This window comes from Bos mutus, chromosome 2 (assembly GCF_027580195.1).
Source record: "Bos mutus isolate GX-2022 chromosome 2, NWIPB_WYAK_1.1, whole genome shotgun sequence".
In the NCBI taxonomy this organism is placed as follows: Eukaryota; Metazoa; Chordata; class Mammalia; order Artiodactyla; family Bovidae; genus Bos; species Bos mutus.
Window position 1 is genome coordinate 98717987 of NC_091618.1, and position 25588 is coordinate 98743574.

A 25588-nucleotide genomic window follows, 5' to 3' on the forward strand; every position below is an offset into this window, starting at 1 on the left:
TTCACAGGTGTCAGGTTAATAGAAATGAAAATGATTCACCTCATGCAGCAGTCACTGCTGCTGGAGTAAGCAGCCCTTAGCATGTTTTCCAGACTGGCCTAGAGGAAGGCGTGGAGTCCATGGGAGACGGAATAAGTTCTACAGACATGGAGGGGAAGGTGGATAAGTGGCTCCTTCATGAGAGGGCTGGTAGGGGATTAATTGGTGGCGCCAGTTGATGTCCGCCCTGTGCCTAGACATGGCAAACACACTTACACAGCTTAGCTTTCTTACCCCTACCAGGAGCTGTGTTCCTTTCGAGCCTAAAATGCTAGTTGTTTTCTGATTATGAGCTATTTCTGCGTGCAGCCTGGTTTTGCTTTCCCTCCCATGGTAAGGTCTTGTCCTTTGGCCCAGGTCTGCCCTCAGTGGTGATTGTACTGACAGGAGGCCTAGGGTCAGGTCCAGTATGGTTCTGCTCCATCTGTCCATTTGCACATATCTGTCCTTCATCTGTCCATCCATCCAAGAAATGCATATTTGGGTTCTTACTGAGTCTTGGGCATTTGCTAGGTATTGTGACCAAGCTGTGACTTAGACAAGACCCTTAGTCTCATGGAGTTTGTGTTTTTGTGAAAGACTTAAATGAGAGTGATGGCCGATGAACACAGAGTGGGTGGTTCCACAAAGACTTGCCCTGTCCTGGGGCTTCTCTCTGAGTCACTCCACAGAGATAGGGGAGTCCCGAGAAGATGACGTAAGGAGTAAACAACATTGGTATCCTCTGTGAAAAAGCAGCTTTCCACCCATCTCATACGGTGATGCTGAGACACCAGCAGGAGAGTTCAGGGGTCGTTTGGTGATGTTCACCCCAAGGGCCTGCAGGGAGGTGCACTGGGGTCTTTGGTTACCAGCCTTTGTGTTTCTCGTCCTAGGAACGGGCACGCTCTGCTGGCGTTCATGTTCTCGCGACAGGAGGGCAAGCTGAACCGCCAGCAGACCATGGAGCTTGGCCATCACATCCTGAAGGCACACATTTTCAAGGTGAGCCCCACACCGCTGGAGGGAGGGTTTCATTGGTGCCGCATTGAGGTTTTGGTCCTGGAGACAACTTTGTGAGCCCCATTCCAGACACGGCCCCTGCCTGAAAGTAACCATTGTTCTCACATTTCCACCCTCTAAATCAAGTTTCCACTTCATTCATTCCCCTTTGTTTCCTTGTTAAATAGTTATGGAAGAGACTAAGTTATGTGACCTCTGCAGTTTCCTACCACCTGGATTTTCTGATGGTGTCCTTGTTTCTTGTGGCCTAGTTTAACTTGTTCCTTTTTCCTCTGGATTTTTTATTCTTTGGTAGTTATTTTGAGCAGTTTAATCAGGTTCAGGTTTGATTCCTCCCTTACCACTCCCCCTGCATATCATAATTACTTTATACAGGTAAACCTGTTATGCTGCATTTTTGCTTTATTGTGCTTTGCAAATAATTGTATTTTTTCTTACAAATTGAAGGTTTGTGCCACCCCTGCATTGAACTAGACTTTTGGCACCATTTTTCCAATAGCATTTGCTTACTTCATGTCTCTGTGTCATATTTTGGAAAATTCTTGCAATATTTCAGACTTCTGCTTTGTTACTGCTTATGGTGTTCTGTGATTGGCAATCTTTGATGTTACTAGTACAACTTATTGAAGTCTCAGATGTTGGTTGGCATTTTTTAGCAATAAAATATTTTACAATTAAGGTATGTATTAATACATTTTTTTAGACAGTGCTATTGCACACTGAATAGACTACAGTATCATGTAAACATAAAGCTTTCAAGTGCACCAGGAAACCAGAAAAATTGCATGACTCATGTTGTTGCTGTGGTCTGGAACCAAGCCTGCAGTATCTTTGAGGTCTGCCTGGAGAGTTAAAATGCTCTGTGAGTCTGTATGAGGTTTCTGGGGTCAGAACACCTCGTGCGCTTGGTGGGAGGCCATCAGCCATGACTGGCCTCTTCCTTCGTTAAGGACTATAAATGGTGATATTCTAACATTTATTCTTCCTTTAATTGATTAGAGAACCTCTATAAAGAGAAACTTTTCCCTCAACTGCCATCCTTTCCGCCAGGCAGACAGTTACTGTAGCAAAGGCAGGCTGGTTCCTTGACCCTTGGTTTTAGGACGGGAATGCTTACAGGTCCGAGCCTTTTTCTGGGCACACAGCCTTTGCCTCGTGTTCAGTGGGGACGTTCACCCGCTTCAGACCCATGCTGCATGTGGGAGAGGAGATGTTGAAGCTGATTTGCTGCTGTTTTTTCCCAGGGCCTCAGCAAGAAGACAGGAATCTCTTCAAGCCACCTCCAGGCCCTGTGGATCGGGTACAGCACCGAGGGGCTGTCCGCGGCCCTGGCCTCTCTCAGGAATCTCTACACCCCCAATGTGAAGGTGAGCTGCCCTCTGCCCAGGGAGCCAGAGTCCCTGCCTGACCACTGTTGCATCAATGGTCCTGCTCTCCCCTGCCCTGGGTTGTGGGCAAAGGAGGCTGGGATGCTTCTAAAGAGGCGGGTTTTCCGGGTGTGAAGCACATGGACGTGACTGCTCCATTGCCGGTTCTCTTCCACAAGTCTGGCTTTTGCTGAGGCAGCAAGATGTGGGTGGTCAGGAGCTGCTATGTGAGCTCATGGTGACTGTTTCAGAGTAGATGAAATAAGGGAAACAGTTCACAAAGGAAAGCAGAGGTCAGAGGGGAATTTCCAGGGAAAATGGACTTTTAAAGCATCCTAGCTTCTAATCTGGACTATCTCTTTACGGTTCTTAGGAAATAAAGCCCTGATGAGAGGCAAAGGGTTGGTCACTTTAAAGAGGAAAACTTTATTAAAGATTTGTACACACATGTATTTATGACCTCGGAAAGTATATCAGGGTCTGCCTGCTGCTGAACCAAGGGCTTCCTCACTCCCCATCAATGGCTAATATTTCACAGTATTTTGCTGAGCTTTTCAGAGTAGATTTTTCCCTCCTCCGTTAATGCAGTCTAAGAATCTAAAGCACACAGAGGCCAAGTTTCTGCTTAGGGCAGCAAAGAGGGGTTAACTCCCATGGCGTGTGGGAACTCCTGACTTAACATTATAGTTGTTTATAACCATCTTCCCCAGTGCAAAGTAAGATGAGATTGTAATTGTCTTCACATTTATATTTCTTACCTGCTTGATGTAGCTGCTAGACTCCAGGCCTTTGAGCCCCAGGCCCTGATGTGTTGGCTGCCTTCAAAAGCTCTGACATCGTTTCCCAGGTAGCCAGGTTCTCCCCTTCAGTCACTGCTATGAAAAGTCATACCTGTTCTCTTGTTAGTAGCCCAAGGATGGCCTAACATTGTCACCAGGTGGTCAAGGGTATCCCTAGAATTTTCCAAGAATCTTTTTCTTCTCCTCACTTTGGTTCATTAAACCCACATGCCCCTGAGATGGTGCCATGGAAGAGTCTTGTCCCCACACCCTCTCCAGGCCCGGGGGAACCTCTATGTCTCTTCTCCCCTATTGTCAACATGTCCCACCCTCAGCACCCCACCTTGGACGTGTGTCTGGGGATCGAGGCCTTGCAGAGCACTGCCCCCTCTTCTCCCTTCCCTGCTTTCCTGATGTATAATAGTCCCTTGGATTCATTCCAGGTCCTTCCACAGACACCTCAATCCAAGGATGCTCAAGTCCCGTATATAAGGGCACAGTATTTGAATATAACCTACGCATATCCTCCCATATACTTTAGATCATCTCTAGAGTTCTTCTAATATCTAATATAATACAAAGACTATATAAAGAGTTGCACACAGCAAATTCAAGTTTTGCTTTTTTGCAACTTTATGGAAAGTTTTATTTTCAAATAGTTTTAATCTGTGGTTGGTTGAATTCACAGATACAGAACCTACTAATACAGAGAGCAGGCTGTATTTCCTTATTTTTTTTTTCTCTCTTTTTTCAACGGAAGTATAGTTGATGTAGATTTTAGATGAACAGCCTAATGATGTGATACTTGTTTTTATAGCACAAAAGGTCTCGTTAACAAATATCACCACATGTGGTTATAAATTTTTTCTTACAGTGAAAACTTCAGATCTACTGTCTTAGAAACTTTGAAATAAACTAAATTACTATTGGCTTTGGTCCCGTGGGGTACATGACATCCCTCCTTGCTGGTCTTTAGAAGTGGAGAGTGTAACAAAGGAGCCTGGGTGTCAGGAAGGACCCAGCAGGGCTCTGACCCTGGAGCGGCTCGCCCACAGGCCTACCGCCCAGTACAGAGCTTGGGTATTGGTTAGAGAAAGGCCACCACCCCCCTGGTGGATTCAGACAAGGTCTTTACAAATGCAAAAGTGTAGGTGAACTCAGTGCTGTTAGGGCTCCAGTCTTGAGAGGCAGAGGGCCTATTGGATTTCGGCTGGGCTCACCCCTGGACAGGGCATCTGGAAGCAGAGCAGCCCTGGAGAACTGCTCCCAGGAACCCCTGTGTCCAACCTGCGCTCTGCAGAGGGGTAGACTTGAGGGTTGTGTCCTGACTGAAGCCATGTGCAAGTTTCATGGGGTGAAGACAGGGAAGCCGCTTTTGTAATTAAGGAGCACTAGCTCTAAGCTCGGAGAAGGCAATGGCACCCCACTCCAGTACTCTTGCCTGGAAAATCCCATGGACGGAGGAGCCCGGTAGGCTATAGTCCATGGGGTCGCTCACAGTCGGACAGGACTGAGCGACTTCACTTTCACTTTTCACCTTCATGCATTGGAGAAGGAAATGGCAACCCACTCCAGTGTTCTTGCCTGGAGAGTCCCGGGGACAGGGGAGCCTGGTGGGCTGCTGTCTATGGGGTCGCACAGAGTTGGACACGACTGAAGTGACTTAGCAGCAGCTCTAAGCTGCTGCTTCTAGTCAAAAGGAGCACTTCCTTTCTAGATAGAGTTACTCTGAAAAAAGAGAATGTGCTAAGGACATATTTCACGTGATGAAGAAATTGTGTTTCGAGTTTTTGTTTTACTTGTTATAGAAACTGGAACTGAGTTTATTGTAATAGTTTCATCTCTTATTTCAGCTGAAAGTATATCTTTTGGCTTCTCCATAATTAGTAAAATTCTGTAATGATGGCAAGGAACAAAGAAAGAAAAATTAAAATGGAAGTATCTGTTTTCACTGTTTTAATGAATTATGGGCACAAAAGTTATTTTAATGTGGAGAAAAGTAAATGGGAAACGTTATACTCTGTTGAATATGAGTTTTTAAGACAATAAATTAAAAGGTACCATGTAATAGTGTAATGAGCTTGACCCGCCTGGGATTATAAACTTTCCTCTTTAACATATTTTCAATTTTAAAAGTTATTCATCTTTACTTTGTTTTATAAAATTCCAGTGTAGTCTACATCTAACATTATCCCCCCAAATTGTATAACTTAGTCACAGAACTTTAAGACTTTCTATTATCCTTCTGTTTCTTTTGTCTTTCAAAAAAAGGTGGGGGTGATTTTTCACAGAATCTTGAACAAATTACAGTAATTTAAAATTATGCATGCAATTAAGGAATTTTTTTTCAGAGAGTATTAAATGTTGTCATACAGGAAAGGATGTCATTTTGAGCAATAATTGCAGTTTGCCACTTTGGTAAATTAAAGCTACTTGCTCTGGAGTAATTACTTGGTAGTTGAATTTTAATTTTGGTGGCATGCCCGTGATTTCTAACAATGTGATCTACCATAGCCAGGCCAGGCTGATGCCAGCCTGAGCTCTGGCTGGCCCTCTGGGGTCCTTGCCACCAGGGCCCCCAGGCTTCGGTTCAGTTGGTTGTTTTGCTCACATAGTTCCATTGGGCTGGCTGCCAGCCATAGGCTTCCTAAGGCTGTGGACTCAAGGGAATTAAGATTGTGATTCTTCTCACAGCTGGAGGCAGGGAGGGGAGGAGACAGGAGTTAGGTGTGGACCTTGGCCTAACTTCCCTGGCTGAAAGGATGCAGTTGTATTCTGCATAATTATTGGGAAACACGCATTTATTTATACCAGTTGTACTGATGAAAACCTCCAGTGAGAAAACCGAGCCTCCCACTTTACCACATGCTGGACAGAACCTCTTCTGTTCTTCATGATCACGTCATTTTACCTACCACCCTACTCTTTTTCATTTTCTTGCATTCATCCGATCCAGAGGTGTGTATAGGTAATATTGCCATTTCCAGTTGTTAAAGGGAGAGCTTCATGGTGGTGGTGACCAGAAGATTTCCATGTAGTTGGGAAAAAATATACAGAAAGAACCATTTTTCTGCTTCCCCGAATGCCGAGTAGTCTTAGCCAGAGCTCCTGCTTCAGCTGCTGGACTGTGATAAGATAGTAGTTAGTGTTGTGCCCGGGGCTAATCTCTGCCTTACCTGCTCTGAGCCTCAGTTTGCTCACCTGTGAAGTGAAGGTCACTAAAGAACCTGCATCGTAGAGTGAGGGGACACCTCACTGAGATGTTGAAGCTCTTGGGAGAAGACTTGGCATTTATTATATGGTCAAGTGAGTTATTTTTAGTTGCTTTTCACCTTCTTTCTGGACACTGAGATTCTCCGGAAAGCACTTGAGAACTTGTGCATGTGCCTGGTGGTGGTGGTGAAGGGGAGCTGCCCACAGGCTCTGATGGGCCCACACCTGCCCTCAGAGGAGCATGAGGTCTCCTTGCTGCCTGTGCTGATGAGCAGCCCTGGTGCGGTGGGGGCAGAGGGACAGGCCCTCTGGGTCAGCCAGTTTCTGGGGGCAGAGCACCCTCCTGTGCCTTCTGAGGGTCAGAGACTGGGGCCCTTGTCTCTTTTAAAGATCCATTAATCTTCCCTGGTTGCTCAGATGGTAAAGAATCTGCCTACAATACAGGATACCTGGTTTCAATCCCTGGGTTGGGGAGATCCCCTGGAGCAGGAAATTGCAACCCACTCCAGTATTCTTGCCTAGAGAATCCCAGGAACAGGGGAACCTGGCGGGCTACAGTCCACAGGGTCTCAGAGTCGGACACGACCAAGAGACTAACACTTTCATTTTTTTTCCCCCCCAAAAGTGATTATAACAATAGCAAGTAATATTTATTCAGCACTTACAGGATGCTCAGGGCTGTGCTAAGTGCTTTGTGTGTGTGGCATGTTCATTTTTAATCTTCACAACAACCCAAGGAAGTGCAACTGTTTTTATTTTCACCTTTTGCGTGAGGGTAGTGATAGGTGCCCAGATCCCACGGCGGGAAGAGTGCCTGGCACGGAGCAAGCCCACGCTCCCTCCACAGGTGCGCTCCTCACCTGGTGTGTTTACAGCCGCGGCTGCCAGCTGGAACCACCTGGGAGCCCCAGGCCCCAGCCTAGTCAGAATCTCCAAGGGTGGGGCAGGTGCTTTGGAAACTTGCAAGCTCCCTGGTGGTTTCACCGAGCAGCAGGGTTCAGAAGCGTGGGTTTGGAGAAGATCACAGACTGTTGAGGGAGGGTAAGTGGTAAAAATACCCACAGCATTGCACCAGCAAAGGAAATGTTTTTCCCAAGAAGCAAATAGAGAATTGATAACAAATGCCTTTAGGAAAGTTCTGCCTCTGTGCACAGACCTTCCATAAGACTTTTCTTACATAGTATTATGCAAGACATCACTGAGGCGACACCTTCCAACGTTCTTAGAAGAGTTTCTGTCCAGTAGAATGGGGTAGTGTACTGTCATCTCCTGAGACAGCACCTGAATCACAGAGAGGTTGAGTAATTTTCTGAAAATCACACAGCAAGTTAGTTAAGAGGCTGATTGAGAACTCAGACTCTTTAATCCATCATCTTGTTCTTTTAGGCCCATGAATCTCAAGAGGGAATGGGATTGATGGGAGAGGGGAGAGAGAGGGTAACTAACTGGTGATCAAAGTCACCCTGCGAATTTACAAGCAGTTTCTGCCTGTCCTTTGGTGACCAGAGTCCAGTGGGCCCATCAGTGTTATTGTGTGTGTGTGTGTGTGTGTGTGTGTTTTAAATCTTTTTTATTTCTGTGATGTTGGTAAATGATGCCCCCGCTTTGATCTTGTTTAATATTTAGTTTGTTTCGGCTGCGTCAGATCTGGGTTGCGGCAGCGTGTGCTCTTCGTTCTGGTGTGCAGGCTTCTCTCTGGTTGTGATGCACGGGCTCAGTAGTTAGTTGCAGGTGGGCTTAGCGCCCCCCGGCTTGCAGGATCTTAGTTCTCTGACCAGAGATCGAACTCAGTCCCCTGCATTGGAAGATGGATTCTTAACCATTAGACCAGCAGTGAAGGCCCTGGTGTGTGTATTTTGAAAATTTTGAAAAGCTGTTCAGGTTCTGCTCTGTATTATTCTCACCTAAGAACTCATTTCTTGGGCCTCAATAAAACCCCTACTGTGCCAGCAGCATTGTCGTATTCCTGCCACACTGTTGGTGGTTACTCAGAGGGAAGTCATTTTCTCAAAAACCCCGACTTTTGTTGGGCACTTACCCTTTTAAAATGCTTTAAAGTCCTGCTTGAGTCTGGTGCTGTTTTTAGGAGCAAACCGCTTAAGGCTGTAGAGCAGGCTCGGTGGGGATGGGTTTGCCCAAGGTTGTGTCCCGTGGCACTGTGGGGACAGGGACACCTCTCCTGATTTCTCCTCTCTGTATTTTCTGCCCTTCTGTCCACATGTGCTGGTTGGCAGCTGGGGGCTGGGTTGTTGTTGACCTGGTGAAGTTGAAAGATGGTCCTCCCCCTGTGACTCTGTGAATGATGACATGGGTCTAGTTGCTTGGGCACAAGTGTGCTTTTTTTTTTTTTTGGAAGTATTGATTTATACTGTTGCGTTAGTTTCAGATGCACGGCAGAGTGGTTCAGTTTACACACACACACACACACACACACACACACACACATTCTTCTCCCTTCAGTTCAGTTCAGTTCCTCAGTTGTGTCTGACTCTTTGCGACCCCATGAATCGCAGCACGCCAGGCCTCCCTGTCCATCACCAACTCCTGGAGTTCACTCAGACTCATGTCCATCGAGTCGGTGATGCCATCCAGCCATCTCATCCTCTGTCTTCCCCTTCTCCTCCTGCCCCCAATCCCTCCCAGCATCAGAGTCTTTTCCAATGAGTCAACTCCTCGAATGAGATGGCCAAAGTACTGGAGTTTCAGCTTTAGCATCATTCCTTCCAAAGAAATCCCAGGGCTGATCTCCTTCAGAATGGACTGGTTGGATCTCCTTGCAGTCCAAGGGACTCTCAAGAGTCTTCTCCAACACCACAGTTCAAAAGCATCAATTCTTCAGTGCTCAGCTTTCTTCACAGTCCAACTCTCACATCCATACATGACCACTGGAAAAACCGTAGCCTTGACTAGACGGACCTTACACACACACAAACACACACACATTTTTTAGATTCTTCTCCCTTACAGATAGTTTCAGAGGCACAGCAGAGTGGTTCAGTTTACACACACACTCCCTTAGACACACACACACACATTCTTTTTTAGATTCTTCTCCCTTAGAGATAGTTTCAGATGCACAGCAAAGTGGTTCAGTTTACACACACATACTCCTTTACACACACACACACACACACACACACACACACACACACTCTTTTTTAGATTCTTCTCCCTTACAGATAGTTTCAGATGCACAGCAAAGTGGTTCAGTTTACACACACACACTCCCTTACACACACACACACACACACACTCTTTTTTAGATTCTTCTCCCTTACAGATAGTTTCAGATGCACAGCAAAGTGGTTCAGTTTATACACACACACTCCCTTACACACACACACACACTTTTTAGATTCTTCTCCCTTACAGGTTGTTACAAAATATTGAGTGTGGTTCCCTGTGCTGTGCAGTACAGGTCCTGTTGTTGATCTGTTTTATATATAGTAATGTATATCTGCTCACCCCAGATTCCTAATTTATCTCCCCCCTCCCCCCACTTGAAGAGGTCCTTCCTTAATTATAAGTGATGGTCCTAATAGTGGGAAGGAACTGACTTGTGGGCCATCCTCACCCATAGAGGGGCTTTGTTTACCCCTCTTATCTGTGAACTTCTGTGTCTTAGAACCAGTGTCTTGTGCCGTAGGCCAAATGGGAAATGGAGCGTGCGGGGTAGATGGTGGTGCTCAGGGTTGGTGTGTGTGGATGATGTGGGGGTGTGTGCATAGGGGAGGGCTGGGAGCATTCTGTATAGAATGGGGGCACTTCTCCCTGGCGTTGAAGCAGGCACTCAGTGAAGTGATCCTTTGTCATGTGTATCTATGGAAAGGGAATTTATTCCTGGCAGAGGGATCTATACGGGAGAGAGGGGAAGACCCGGAGGTGGGGTCCTGCCTGCCCTTGTTACGGGACAAGCATTAGACCCAGTGTGGTCACCTTTGAGGGGTAGTGGGGTGGTCGGTAAGTGAGGGAAGAGTGCTGGTAGAGGAGGTCAGAGAAGCAGCTGAAGGGCTGGGTCACCCAAGGCTCAGGCTTCAGTGGCAGCCAGCGAGTCTGCAGGTTTTACACTCTGGCTTCTAACCAGTCTGTATGGTATCACTGTTCTGAGGTGTGGTGTCACCACCAGAATAATAATTTATCACTTTGTAAATATTCTGTTAGCTACTCTTGTGGGCACCGTATCATTGAAATGCCTCACATTTTATATTCCTTGTCATCTTTCTCTATCCTCTAATGATCCCATGTGTCTCTGGTCAGATAAGAGATGCAGTCTCTGTGGTTTTCATACCTCATGGGCAGCCGGAGGCGGCCAGAGTCTGTCAGGGGGTGATTGATGTGACCAGGACCATTGAAAGGGACTGTTTGAAGAAACGCAGTGGGCATCTTAATAGGTGTTAATGGAGTGTCGTTTTTCCAATGATCTGGAGATTTGAAGAAAATATTAGTATAGCTATAACTCACATAAAGTATTCAATGATTTTATTTTAAAACCTATAGATAATGAATTTCCTTTTATATCTGGATCCAAGGCGTTCAGTGGGTGGTGGATATGTAGCAATTAGTCAGAAAAGCAGATGCTTTTCTAGGAGTTTTGTGCTGCTGATAGTCCCAGCATATGAGCATTTTTACGTATTCTGCTCTTTCTTGCAAGTACAATTCATTATAAAGAAAAAACTGTATGCTCTTATTTTTGGCTTTATTATCTCACAGTTAATTATTTAATCCCGTGATGATTATTTCATTGTCCCCAAAATGAATTTTCTGTTTTTATTTGGATCAGACAGTGGTTTTCAAAATGTGATCCCTAGACCAACAGCATCTCTATCACCTGGGGGGAATTCAGTAAACAGGCACACTCTTAGACCGCACTCCCACTGCTGCCAGACCTACTGAATCCAGAGGTCTGAGTCCAGAGAATAGACATTTCTAAATTTTTGTTTTTTAATTGTGATAAAACACATCATAAAATGTATCATCTTAACTATTTTTAAAGGTAGAAATCGGTGTTAAATATATTCATATTATTGTGCAGTAATAAAACTCTACAATAAAACTAAATCTCCACACCTATTAAACAGGTCTTGTTTCCCCCGCCTTCTCCCAGGCCCTGGAGCCACCATTCTACTTTCTATCTTTGTGAGTTTGACTACTCTATGTCCCTTATATTTAGTGAAGTCATACAGCATTTGTCTCTTTATGGTTGGCTTATGGGCTTCCCTGGTGGCTCAGAGGGTAAAGCGTCTCCCTACAATGTGGGAGACCCGGGTTCGATCCCTGGGTTGGGAAGGTCCCCTGGAGAAGGAAATGGCAACCCACTCCAGTCCCTTGCCTGGAAAATCCCAAGGACTGAGAAGCCTGGTAGGCTACAGTCCATGGGGTCACAAAGAGTCAGACATGACTGAGCGATTTCACTTTCACTTTCAATGTTCTCAATAGCTTCTCTGGTGACTCAGTGGTAAAAAATCTACCTGCCAATGCAGGAGATGCAGGTGTGATCTCTGTGCCTGGCAGATCCCCTGGTGCAGGAAATGGCAACCCACCCTGGTATTCTCTCCTGGAAAATTCCATGGACAGAGGAGCCCGGTGGGCTATGGTCTGTGGAGTCACAGAGAGTCAGACGTGATTGAGTGAGCCGTGTTCTCAGGGTTCATCTGTGTTGTCACATGGGGCAGGATTTCCTTCCTTTTGAAAGCTGAGTGATATGCCAGTGTATGTACATACCACTTTTGTCTGTCCACTCATCTGTTGACCTTTTAGTTTGCCTGCAGCTCTTAGCGATTGTGAATAGTGCTTCCATCACACAGCAGTGCGGGTATCTCACTGAGATTCTGACTCATTTCCTCTGGACGTGTACCTGGAGTGGGATGGCTGGGTCCTGAGAAGCCTCCACACTGTTTCCCGAGGCAGCTGTGCCATTCTGCATTCTCACCAGCGAGAATGTGCATCTTCAGTGCCTGTGAGGTCATACCAGTGCACACTCATGTTTGAGAACCACTGGACTAAGGATACCACCCTTCTCCACAAACATTGTTATGATCGCCAACTTCATGAGAAATTAATCTTGTTGGGGGACATTCTCCAACAGGTGAGCCGTCTCCTGATTTTAGGAGGGGCCAACGTGAACTACAGGACCGAAGTGTTAAATAACGCCCCGATCCTGTGCGTCCAGTCTCACCTTGGCCACGAGGAAGTGGTCACTCTGCTTCTGGAATTCGGCGCCTGCCTGGATGGCATGTCGGAGAACGGCATGACTGCCCTCTGCTACGCGGCCGCTGCAGGTCACATGAAGCTGGTGTGTCTGCTGGCCAAGAAGGGGGCGAGGGTAAGCGACAGCCTTCCCCGAAGAGGGCTGAAGGGGGCCACAGAGGTGGGAAGTGTCTCCCATTGCTGGTAGAATTCTCATTGGCTGAGCCAGACTCCCTTCTGCCTCTGCTTTGTCAAGTTGCAACGAACATAAACAGAAAGGGTGGAGCTACAGTGTGTGATGTGCCCTGATGTGGGTATGTGTGATAGAAGTATATTGTCTTCGAGAGGGAGAGGGGGCCGTGTGTTTTGTTCAAACCCCTTATTCTGCTTAATCCTGCCCGAGGGGAGGCTCCTGGTCATTAGAGGCCCAAGTAAGGCCATCCTGTAAAAAGCCTGCAAGTGTTGCCTTGGAACTTGTCACAGAATTTAACTCTGCACTGGATGAGTTGAAGTTTTAAATGTGATTTTTTTTTTCTCCTTTCTTTTTATTTCATGTTATGTCTTCTTTTAAAATAATAATAATAAATGAATTCTGTGGGTCTTGGAAGTCATGTGCCTAAAACAATGCGAAGTAACTATATTATTAACAAGTTGCTCAAGGACTGTCAGTGTTAATAGGTTGAATGAGAACAGTGCCAAGTTTACAGTAAACTCTGTTTATTTTAAGCACTTTGTTGGGGAAGGGAGAATGTACTTTTGTACAGCAATAGAAATAAATTGCTGGTATTTGTTTTTCTTCTTTATAGTTAGGCTTTTTGAAGTTCAACAAAAGACGTTAGACTTATAGTAACTATGGGAGTCTTTTTGCTTTTTTCTCTTGAAAATACAGCATTTTGGCCCCATCCCACTGCAGATGTATGGGGTTCGTGTCCCAGTGTATCTCTCTGGAGAGTCTCTGTCTGAATTATTGCAACTGATGCACTGTTCCAGGCCTAGAGTTCCCTCTGTAGATCTAGTGATCACAAGGCATCCTCTTCATGCCCTTTGTCTCCCTAGGAAGTGAACTGGAGCTTCCAGTTCTCTGGGGAGCAGGTATGAGGGCAGACAAAACCTGTTCTTCCCAACCCTGGTCACTTGGGTGCAGTATCCTTAATCTGTGGCAAGCTATGATTTGGGGGGCAGAACAGTTCTTTAGTCACTGAAACAGGAAAGCCAGCAAAAGGGAGGGATCTGGAAAACCCAGCTCTGAACAAGGAAGGGCAGGAAGGGACTCCAAGCGGCATTTTACTGGGGAAGGCAGGTGACCCAGGTCGTGCCAGCATGCCAAGTGTGGCCACAAAGCCAGGAAGGCTGGTCAGCCACAAAGGGGCAGTGACCAAGGGCTGCATACCCGTAATGGTCCAAGAGGCAGCAGATAAGACTTCATGCCCTGTCTAAGCCTGGGAGTCTTGGGCTGGGAGAGGACTTAGGGTCCAGCCTCACTTGTAAATTCTGAAGATGCTCTGCACCTCGACCCAGAGGTTCTGCCTACATAAGCCACCTGTATAATTCCATCCCCTCCTACAGAGCTCGAAGCTAGCCTCCGAATAAAGCCAGCCCACGGTCTGGAGGTGGAAATGGAGGGGCAGTGTGAGCAGTAATGAATCCACTAGGAAGGTTTAACAGGAGCACTTCCCTTCTTCCATGAACGGCATGAAGAGGATGCCTTGTGATCACTAGATCTACAGAGGGAACTCGAGGCCTGGAACAGTGCATCAGTTGCAGTAATTCAGACAGAGACTCTCCAGAGAGACACACTGGGACATGAACCCCGTACATCTGCAGTGGGGTGGGGTTTGTTCACAGCACATGTGGGTCACTGTGACAAAGTGATGCTCAGCTGTGACCTTCCCCTGCTCCTGCCCCCGCTCCCCACCCAGGTGGACCACTTGGATAAGAAAGGCCAGTGCGCGCTGGTCCACAGCGCACTGAGGGGCCACGGCGACGTTCTCCGCTACCTGCTGACCTGCGAGTGGTCGTTGGGCCCGCCCCAGCCCGGCGCGCTGAGGAAGAGCCAAGCTTTGCAGCAGGCACTGACGGCGGCCGCTAGCATGGGCCACGGCTCGGTGAGTGGGGCCTTTCCCAGGGCATTCCCTGGGAAAACGGGAGCTGGGGGTCTGGGCCCTTCCCACTCACCTTCTTCCAAGTCACCTGCTTGTGATGCACTGAAGGAATGAAGGAAATGAGGGTTTCCAAACAGAGCCGTTGGTCTCACCACGTGTAAAGGTGTTCTGTGGTTACCACAGCCTTCCTGCGAGTGGAAGGAGCCCCTCCAGGGCACGCACTCTCTGCCCCGCCTTGCTGCTGCTTGTCTTCCCTCCTTGTTCTGTTTTTACCTTCTAGTCCTGCTCTCCTCTCCTTTTCCCGCTTTGATTCATCCTCTTGTCCTTGTGGTCTTTGAACAATAATCACATGGAATCCTAATTCTAAACTTGTTCTTGAGTATTCAAAAGATTTTTAAAAATAGAGGTGTTTAAAATAGAACAGGCTCTGGTAGCATGTAAGCATGCTTGTCATCTACGGTTCCTGCACTGAAGGAGAACTTCAGGCAGTACATCCAGCACTTATTTCTGGCCGGTGTCAGTATTCCTCGATTTGCAGATTTTGTAGTCATCTTCTGACCCGTGTGTCTGTGAAGTTAATAATATTTTACCCTTTTTCTTCTGTGTATTTCTCACTCTGTAGTGTCTTCAGGCAATTAGAGTTGCCAATGTTTCTAAGATTCTTCCCCACAATGACTTTGTACCAAAGTAAATGTGCCAAATGTAAATGTACCAAATGTAAAATGTAAATGTACCAAAGTAAATTTGGGTACAAAGCTGGCTGGCTGACTTTTACCATTTAAGACACTGGAGCAGATACACACATACACGAAGCTAGCTGGCTTATTGTTGGCATTTAGAATGTCAAAAATGCACATGTACACTATTTCAACCAAGACAATATATTGCAGCAAGTTGAATACAGAAGCGTATAAGAAAAAGAAGCTATCTTCTCTTAGGACAGACATAAAAGAAATTTATAGAACTGTATAACAATGCTAGTCAAGTTAACTATGTTTTAGTTTTGGAGAAAATACTCTTTTTCATAAAAAATGAACAAAGCGCACATTTCATAAAAATGTATTAAACATTACCAGATAGTGGGTTTATTTTTTTTTAGATTAAAAATACAAAGAAATATTTTTAAAGACCCGTTTACATAGATACAGAGGAAACATGTTAAATCGACATATTTGAATGTGGATGCTTTTCCTTTTTAAACTGTTCCCTAAATCTGCATGGGTCCAGAAGGTGAAAAATCATCTTAGGAAGGACAGCGAAGCCACATTGGATGTGACCTTGGTCTCAGGCTGTTGTGAAACTGGCTGTGAGGAGCCGTGGGAAAGCAGCCGCATAGCCAGCCACTGCTTCATGGCAGAGGACAGGGCTCATTCACCACAGGCCTTGAGGGGCGTGTTAGTTTCCGCATACTGTCGTAGTAAGTGACCGCAGGCTTCAGTGGCTTGAAGCAGCCTGTTCTGGAGGTCAGAAGGCTGAAATTTAGTTGGGTCAGGAAGCCGGTGTTTCTTTTGGAGGCTTCAGAGAAGAGTGTTTTCTCTTTTTTTCCTCTAGCTTCTAGAAGCCACCTCACTCCTTGGCTTAAGGCCCTGCCTCTGTCTTCAGAGTGTGCTTCCTGTCATCTCACCTCATCCTTCCCTTGGCCCTGGTTCCTCCTGTCCCTCTTATAAACAGCTGTGATCGTATCAAGTATGTATACAATATACGCTGTGATAATTCAGGATAATCATCCCATTTCAAGATTCGCAGTCACATCTACAAATCCCCTCTTCCCATGTAAGGTAGCATTCACGGGTTTTCTGACTAGGATGTGGGGCCCTTATTGTGAGTGGATTGGGGAGCTGGAAGATGGCTGCCGGTGAGCAGGGTGGATGCTGGAGAGCAGGGTGGATCTGACTCTGGTTAAGGGCTCAGATACTTCTGGCTCCCTGCCCCCACCCCTGTGACGCACCCTGCTGTTTGACAGAGGGGAAAGAATAATGTGAGTGGAAAAAGCATTTGAAGCAGCATTATTTTATTGAAAGGTATATACATCACCTTATTTTCCTTCCTTGTGAAGAAAGGGATTCACCATCTTCTGGCGATTTATGCAGAAGCTGCACTCTGTATGATCTCCCCTGTCCTTTGTTGATGAGGCTGGCATATTTGGGTCATGTTGGAATTCATTAGAATTCTGAGTACCTAGTAATCCTGAACAGTGTTGCCAAAATTCACTTTTTTTTTTTCTTCTTCTTCTCAAAGTGAAAGTGTGAATAGCATACGAATTATGCTGGAAAACCATTTTCATTATATTCTCTCTCCTTGTGCAGCATGAGATAATCATGGTTAAAAAACAACACGTTCTCTCCTTTGATACACAGGATATAATAAGCGCATATGGCTTTGAAAACTCATTAAATCACCTTGCCACTTGTGACAGGTGCTCCAGTGCTTGCTGGAACTGGAAAAGGAACATGAAATAGACGTCAATGGCACCGACACGCTGTGGGGAGAAACAGGTAATTACGGTTCCCCTGCTTGTAGTTGGGGCCAAGTAGCTGCTTGATGTCCTCGCTGCCATTTTGGCCTAGTTGTCTTAAGAATGACATGGGATGCATCTGGGCCTATTGTTATCACAAAGCGTTTGAAGTTAAGAGCTTTTGAAACTTCGCAAATGATGAGTAAAACTTTTCTAGAAGCAAGTGCAATTTGAATCATTTTGAATTAGACCAGCAGTTCCTGTGCCTCTGATGAATGTCAGCTAGACATACCCAGACAAGGCGGTGCTTCCCACCTCGCTGAGTCTTCTCATGTCCTGAGCAACCTGGTCGTCCTGTGACTGCACCGTGAGCAGCGCAGAACTTGCAGCCCAGTATTCAGCTGAATCCAAGGTGCTCAGCGAGGAAGGCTCTGGCCTGCCTTCTCCAGAGTAGGACTCAGTCCTCATGGAGCCTGCGCAACAGACTGAATACCAGCTACAGAGTCCATTTCCTTTGGTGTGGGGTGTGTGTATTGAACTGTAGTAAATCTTCAGGAAGATCTGAGTTGGCTACTTGTCAGGTTAATAATAATATAAATAAGGCTGCTTTGAAATTTTCCATTTGACTGAATTGGTTTTAGAAGTGTGAGACTTTATCAGTTGCTGTTTACCAAATGTAACCAATGGTGTTTAACATGCATTTCCAGGCTGTGTCCTGTGTATGACTTCAATGTCTCCTGCACAGATTTATTTCCAACTGCTTCTCAATTATTTCCTAACAAACCAAACGGTGGTGTGTAGAGTCCCTCAGCTAACTCATACTTAAGAAAAGCCTCAGAGAGTTTCTTGATGGGTAGCACAGGTGCTCGCCCCCCAACTCCCTCCCCACTGCCCTTTCTCCGCTGTCAACCCCCCAACCCAACTCCCCTGTAGATGCTGCCAGGCGCATGCATGGGGCTTATAGTGCTAGTTGTGGTGATGTGGGTGGTGGGCTGGCGGCAGGGGGGTGGTGATAAAGGGCGAGAGTGGTGGCGTGTCCGCTAGGTTCAGGGAGAGTGCAGGACTCACAGACGGGTTTAGATTGTGCTTGGGGTCCATGTGTGTAGATGTAAATATTGGCTTTAATTCCTTATGGAGTCTTTTCCCCAGTCATTTCAACAGTATGGGCTACTCCATATTTGGTGAAAGTGTCCACCACTTCCTGTTGTGCTGTGGGCCTCAAGGTAGCCCACAGGCCAGCACATGGCTTTCTTTGCGCTTCTTCAGAGGGCCAGGTCCCTGTCCTCTGGGGCCTGGAGGCAGGGTCTTTGCCTCTTTGTCAAATGATGTAAATAATCCTACTTTCTAGGATCTGGTGAAGACTGAATGAGATGTGACAGTCTTGGCCAGGTGTTCCCTATGGTCAGAACCCCTGGGGCAGTTGGGCCTAGAAATTGCTTCATGAGGGTGTGTGACTTGACACACACAGGTGTGTGCTCAGGCTCAGTCCAGTAATTATGTCTGACTCCTTGTGACCCCATGGACTGTTGGCTGCCAGGCTCCTCTGTCCAAGGGATTCTCCAGGCAAGAATACTGGAGTGGGTTGCCATGCCCTTCTCCAGGAGATCTTCCTGATCCAGGGATCAAACCCGCGTCTCTTGCGTCTCCTGCACTGGCAGGCATCTTTACCACTGCGCCACCTGGGAAGGATAGGACACTCCTTTCCTAAACGTCCACCCAGGTGATTTCAGGGGCCCTGTGGCCTCGGGACAAATAGAGAATCACCATAAGCAGTTGTCTAAGTGCCGGCCTCACAGGGACACTAATGAGAGGAGCCGTGATGACGATGGGGGTCAGTGCCAGTACCTGTAACACCCCTCACTTAGCTCAATAAGAATCTCTGATCTTTAATATTAGAAGGGTGTTTTCTTTCTGGGCAAAAAAAAAAAAAAAAATCCAGAGAAGCAGAGAAGGCTTTCATTTGAGAGCTCTGTTTGTGTGGTCTGTTTTTTCTCGAGATGACCAGTCCTGAGTTTCAGTAAGCACCTTCCTTCCTTCCCCCTTGAGAATCTGCCAGGTCGTAGGCTGAAGAAGCACGGAAGAGAAACTACAGGCTCCCATCAGCCTCAGTGAAAGGATGACTAATGGTTCAGCTTCTGCCTTGCAAAGCCTTGTGTATAACCTTCAGACCACTCTGCAGCCTGAGAAGCAGGTCATAGCTTTCCTCTGCAGGCAGTAAACGTGAATTTCCTCAGCCGAGAGTGTGAGAGGCTTTGGGAAAAATTTAAACCAAGAGAAAGCTAAGCACTATTTCTCAGGCTTAGAGGCCCCCGCTGTACTCTGTGGCTGCATGTCAGTAAAACCAGTCTTGCCTGCTCTGCATTTTTCTGTGTGATATTTTTCTCCTGTGTTCTTTCAGAAATGTCCACCCATGTCTGCCACTACAGACCGTCCTGATTTCCGGAGGAAATCAGGTTGTCAGTGGTTGTCAGAGGAGCACTTGGAAATCTTGCAGAGGAAGTTTTAGGTGAGGGAACATCTGCATATATGGGGCTTTGCATAGATGTGTACTGCCTTGCCCAGATTGTGAGGTCTGTGTTTGGGATTCAGCCACACAGGGTCCACATTACCTGACCCCACATGCCTTCTGGAAGAGACGGCCCCAGTGATGACAGCCTGAGTCGATGGGGCAGCTCGCGGTCCTTGTTCTCAGCAAGCAGTGACCTGGTGGTCCCCCAGCCTGGGTGGGTTGCATGCTCTGTGCGCTGCTTCTAATTGCTAAAGACTCGCAGAATGAAAGCAGTTGCTCTCCTTCCTGGTTTGGTCCTCATTCCTGGGTGTAGTCAATGGTGCTTTGTGCCTGAAACACTCTAGAATGGAACTTCTCTGTCTCCGGCTGCAGCTTGAGGCTAGGATCCCAAGAGTTCATTCAAGTCTATGCAGTGTAGATTAGCTATGAACAACTTGGATTTAAAATACCAGCTGATGGGGTTCCTGCAGGGCCTCCATGGTCTGTTCCTGGCTCGCCTGCCCAGCTTTGATGGTGTCCATGCAGCGCTATGCCGCCCTTGGAGCTCAGCTACCTGTATCTCTCCTGGTTTTGGAGAGCAGAGAGCCTGATTTGTGTAAGTTTCCCTTTCCACCAGCCTCTGGAGCCCTTTGCTTTTTATGTCTGTTTGGTCTGTCTGGTTTTTAGATCCAGCCCTTCAAAATCAGTCCTGTAGCTCTCCAGCACTTTCCCTTGTTCTCACGCAAATAAAGAGTGTGACACTCACTCCAGTGGAAGAAGAGTGAGGAGAAAGCTTGGAGCTCCGGGAGCGGGCTTGGGGCGCGCCTCCACCCAGCAGCTCTGCCTGTGTGGCCGCCGAGGCCGCCTGCCCGTTCACACAGACAGCCTTGATCCTGTAGTTGCTGGGCAGCCTGAACCATGACAAGAACCCATCAGATGCTCAAGTTGTCTGCTTCAGGCATTCCACAGTCATGACAAACAAGTGCTGGCTCCCACGAAGTCTTGACCTAAGTGAGTTACTGTTCCCTTGTCAGTGTTCGATGGGAATCAGCCTGATGAAATGATCAGAAATGCTTAACTGGTGACCTCATGCTGCTGTGAATTGTCAGAGCAACTGTGCTCCCAAACTCCAGGCCTCTCTCAAGTCTGTGAGCCTGCTGTCTGTCTCTAGTCAGAACCTCTTGCTCTTTAGGGGAATAGAAACGCTTTTATTTCAGCGAATACGCCTGTTTTGTAAGCAAAGCGTTCCCAGCCCTGACTCCTTGGGGTCACGTTACAGTTCCCTGCTTAGTACTTACTGCTTATAAATTTGATTGTTGATGTTGCTTATCTGATGAAAGCTTATTGTGCCTACATTATGGGTTTCAGGAGGGCAGAACTCTCCAAGTCTCCTGTGCTCTTCTTTCTATAATCACTGTGTCTGGTCTCATGTTGTCCTGTAGAACTTTCTGTGATGATGGAAATGCTTGCCTTGCTATCTGTACGTCTAGCCTGGTAGCCACTAGCCACTGGTCTTGTCTGGTGCTGGGTACATAGCTGTTGACTGAGCGGACAGGTGGGTTTAAAGAAAACGAAGTAACTTTTAGGGTAGGTAACACTCACCTTGCAGAATAATTTGGGAGAAGCTGTGTTGTTGGAGGGAAGAGGTCAGGAGCCCATTGCTCACTGGGACCGTGTCCTCTGTGTCTTCTTGTCTGTCATAGCGCAGGTCACGTGCTGCTGGACTCCAGGCTGGCTTAGAAGCCCTCGACCCAGTCATCTATGTGGCTGGGTGCTGTACTGCATCTTTTGAAACACCGAGCTATTAGCAACTACCCACGACATGGACATGACCGACAGGCCAAGATGGCCAGTGCCAGCCCCATCTTTGTGTGCATAAATCTCCCTCCCCACACCGCCAGCCCGACTGCCAGCCCCCATGTGCCATGCCCTGTGGTCCCTTGGAAATCCTTCTCACTGCTCCTAGTTGGTAGCAGCAGGCTTGGAGCCCTGGCTTCACACATGGGTAGGACGCCATCCCGCCCGTTAGCCACCCGCTCCCAAGGACTGCCCTTCCCTAAGTTCTGAACTGAGATGCCCGTCAGAGGTCGTTAGATGTCTCACTGAATGTTTCATGTCAAGTATTCTTTCATGTTGTTCGTGCTTTTTTAGTTGGTAAATACTTTCCAAAGAAACTTAATCGTTGTAAATATTGTTTTTATTGCTAAAGCTGTTAAGAGCACCGTATTTTCCTCAGTTTCCAAGAAGGGTTGAATTTTCTCCCCAGCAAATCAAATGGGATTTTTAGCTGCATAACCTTCATTATCATCGTTTGTGGAGGCAGTTTAGTCCAGCATGTATGCAAGTCATGGGTCACTCTTCTCTAATTCTGCGTGGAATTCTAGATGGGACTTGAGTCTCAGCGCAGCCCCCTCAGCTGGGCGTGGGACGTTTCCAGACCAGTGTGGGGGGAGGGTCCTCACACCTGTTTCCTTGTGGGACCAGGAAGCCAGAATATGAGTTGTATTTCATCTTTGCTGTTTTAAAAGTTTCTCTCTTTTCTCTTGTCTCCATTCAGCTGCTTCAGTTTCCACTCTGGGACTCTGCCTGTCCTTCTGGGGGGGCGGGGGGTGAGGTGTCCTTCAGCTCTCACTGCAGGGACCGTGGACGGCTGAGCTGATCACACCCAAAGCCACCCCAGAACTCTGTACGTGCACATCAGGCAATAGGATGCCTGGTGGTTGATTTAAAAGAACCCTCTGTTCTTTCAGATTTTACCTTAGGTTTTTTTTAGACAGAGTGGGGCTCTTATTTCTTAAGAATTTAAAGGAAATTTGAGACATCTGGGTTGAGTTTGGCCTTCACACCGGTTAGGGGCCTCTCAAGGCAGGATTCAGGTGAGAGACTAGAAAGAAAAGAACTGGTCTCTTGCTTGTTGGGACATGTGGAGGATTTACCTGAAGGAATTTGCTTTGTAGGGACAAGCAAGTGACTTCTGTTGTATAGTTTTTGGAGGTCCCGGGGAGGTCTCATCAGTACTGCTGGGAAGTCCTTGTTCAGGCATTCCTTCCTCTGCTAGGGTTTGCTTTAGAAAAGAGCAGTAAGATGGGTGGAAATCCAGATTTCTGTCCATTCTGAACAAGGTAGAAGTTTTGGCTGTCCTAAGCATAAAAGCATGAAAGAGGGGGTAACCCAGGACCTTAGAGAGGGTGAGGGAGGGGATAACCTAGAAGGGAGGTGATCTAACATTCTGGATGGAGGGGGCAACCCAGGCCCTAGGAAGGGAGGGGAAGGTGGGTAACCCAGAACCCTGGAAAGGATGGGAGGGGATAACTCAGGACCCTAAAGGGAGGGAAATGGGGGGAGTGGGTAACCCAGGACTATGAGAGGGGAGGGACAGAGTGGACTAATGTAGGCACTGGAGGAGGGGGTAGCTCAGGCTCTGGAAGGAGCTGAAGATGGGCATGGGGTCACTCTAACAATACAGGGGATTGGGGTGAGAAGGAGAGGGACGGGGTGCGTCCACAGACTTCCCCTTTCTGCCCTAGAAGACACCCGGGGCTTGCCCCTGACATGGGGACCTGTCCTCTGCTGAGAGGACAGCAGGAATCCACTGACTGTGTGTCCCAGTCCTGCAGGGCAGGTGAGGGGCAAGTAGGGCGCCCGTGGAGGCCTACAGGGGCATCTCGGCTGCATATGGACTGGTGGCTTGACCGCTTACCAAGAGCCGTGCCCCACCTCCATTGTGCTGCTTTTGCTGTGCACAGAGGCTTTGTTCTAGTGAGTGCCTTCCTTTTGATTAAAAAACACAACCTGGGCTTCCAACATAAAGACATGCACTCATATGCATTTTGGTAGCTTAGAGCATCTTTACTCACAAACATGGCTGCTTGTTGTTTTGGACATTCCCTCCTAGCTCAGGAGGTTCACCTGCTCTCCTGTTGTGAAAAGTCACCTTGAGTGTTTAAAATTATTGTTGAAATATATTTGGATTCTTTCTGTTTTTGAGGCTGGGCACTAGTAGTAAAGAATCTGCCTGCCAGTGCAGGAGATGCAAGAGACACAGTTTTGATCCCTGGGTCTGGAAGAGGAGAAGGAAATGGCCACCCACTCCCGTATTTATGCCTGGGAAACCCCATGGACAGAGGAGCCTAGTGGGCTACAGACTGTGGGGTCTCAAAGAGTCAGATGCAACTGAGCACGCACACACTTGTGTAGTATGGTTTTGTCAGAAGGCCCCCCTTTTGCATTGATCCCTCATGTGGGGTCCTGCATTTAACTCTGCTCTCCTCGGCTCACATGTATCCCTTCGAGGAGAGGAGGGAACAGCACAATGTACATGCTTTAAATAATGCGGTGTGTAAGAGGATCTACCCAAAATGTGAGCATTCTCAGCACGCTTTAGAAGTGACAGCTGGTCAGAGCTGCAGTCTTCTGATAGATTTTTGGCACAAAGTCTGTATGGAACGTGATTTATGTCATCCCATATTTTAGGAAATTGTTTTTAAACTGAATTTATGTTATTTATAGCACACATTATCCCTCAAAGGACTTGAAGAGGATTCTTTGAAATAAAATATATAAGAAAAGGAAAAAAAGGTCAGAAACAGGACACGAGGAACAACGTGGATATTTCTGCCGTAATGTCCTGTGTGCTTGCCAGGTTGAACTACTGTTTTGGCCTTAGGATGCCTTTTGACCAGAGTGAGAAGGGAGCACACTCATTAAGGATTATTCTTACTGTCTGTGGGAGGAAGCTTAACAATTCTTCAGGAGAAGAAAAGTATTTTCTGGTACCCTTGTTCTAGAACAACATTCTTAGTCTGATTGATTGAATATTTTTTAAAAGAGATTCTTTAGGGGCCAAAGTGTGAGAGTTAAGAACTCAGACTCCAGCTGGACTCGCTGGCATCACATGCTTTCGTGCCTTCCACTAGCTGTGTGGCCTTAGGTGAGTTGTTTTAACTTCTCTGGGCCATATTTTCCACATCAGTAAAACCAGGATGAGTGGTACTTGTCTCATAGAAGTTAGCTGTGTATTAAATAAATTTGTGGATTTGAAGGACCATCAAGTGTCCTGTAGGAAGCACTTCACAAATATCAGAGTATATTATTAAAATGTCAGAATCTTCTTATTTTCCTCCTGAGAGGAGATGAGCTCAAGGTCCTTCTAACTGTGCCATCTTGTCTGGTAATCTCACATTGCACTGTTTTCTTATCCTTTTTTAAAAGTTCTAAAAACCTAGGTTCCTTAGAATCACAAAGTGCATCGTCGCAAGAGACTATAAGGGACAAAGAAGTTTGGTCACACGTGAAGTCCCGTGGCAGTTGCATATTTTATTTCTTTCAAACAATTCCTTGGCAACTTGAGGTTCGTGTTTAATCTGTGTACAGAGACGGACGGCGTGTTTTCACTCTAGAACTGGTCGCACATCAGGAGTGTCTGGGTTCCTCCCATCTGGCTCCTGTCTTGCTTTATAAATAGTTCACTGGGAAATGGGCTGATGCAGCGGGGGAGGCAACATTTTCACGTGCCGCTGGGTTGCTGCCTGTTGCCTTGTAACAGGTTCCCTCTCCTTGACCCCACTGAGGCCTGCAGCTTCAGGCCCTCCTGGGAGACTTGTGCCACATGCTGACCATAAGGAAGGGTCAGAACAATGAGGAAGGTGTTCCAAACAGCCACTCGTGTGCTTCAGGGAGTGTGTGGGCAGGACTGGCTTCCCGTTCGTAAGGTCACCCTCCAGCATGGGCGTCCGCCAAGGCCAGAGGTGCCGGGCGCTCCTGGGAGTCGGTCTCCCAGAGCAATGGCATTTTCCGGTCAGAGCAGTCTTCATTGTGTATCGTTTTATCCTTTGCATTGTTGAGGGTTCAGGTCTTTGTGGAGATGAAGAATTTATAGCTGTTGGGAAGTTTATTCTTTTCATGGAAGCTTCCCCCTCCCTCAGCCAGGAAGGAAATGCCTCACAGAACAAGGCTAT

At 47.0% G+C, this 25588-nt stretch overlaps 1 protein-coding gene across 12 annotated transcripts in view; it reads left to right on the forward strand.

Moving 5' to 3' along the window:
* TANC1 (tetratricopeptide repeat, ankyrin repeat and coiled-coil containing 1) overlaps positions 1–25588 on the forward strand; it is a 254310-nt gene that overhangs the window by 210030 nt on the left and 18692 nt on the right. For all 12 annotated transcript variants that reach the window (XM_070357358.1, XM_070357364.1, XM_070357367.1 and 9 more), the window contains 5 exons: positions 915–1023; positions 2286–2408; positions 12486–12722; positions 14506–14691; positions 17105–17183. In XM_070357358.1, the coding sequence (XP_070213459.1) occupies positions 915–1023; positions 2286–2408; positions 12486–12722; positions 14506–14691; positions 17105–17183 (734 nt within the window). The remainder of the gene's footprint in view (positions 1–914; positions 1024–2285; positions 2409–12485; positions 12723–14505; positions 14692–17104; positions 17184–25588) is intronic.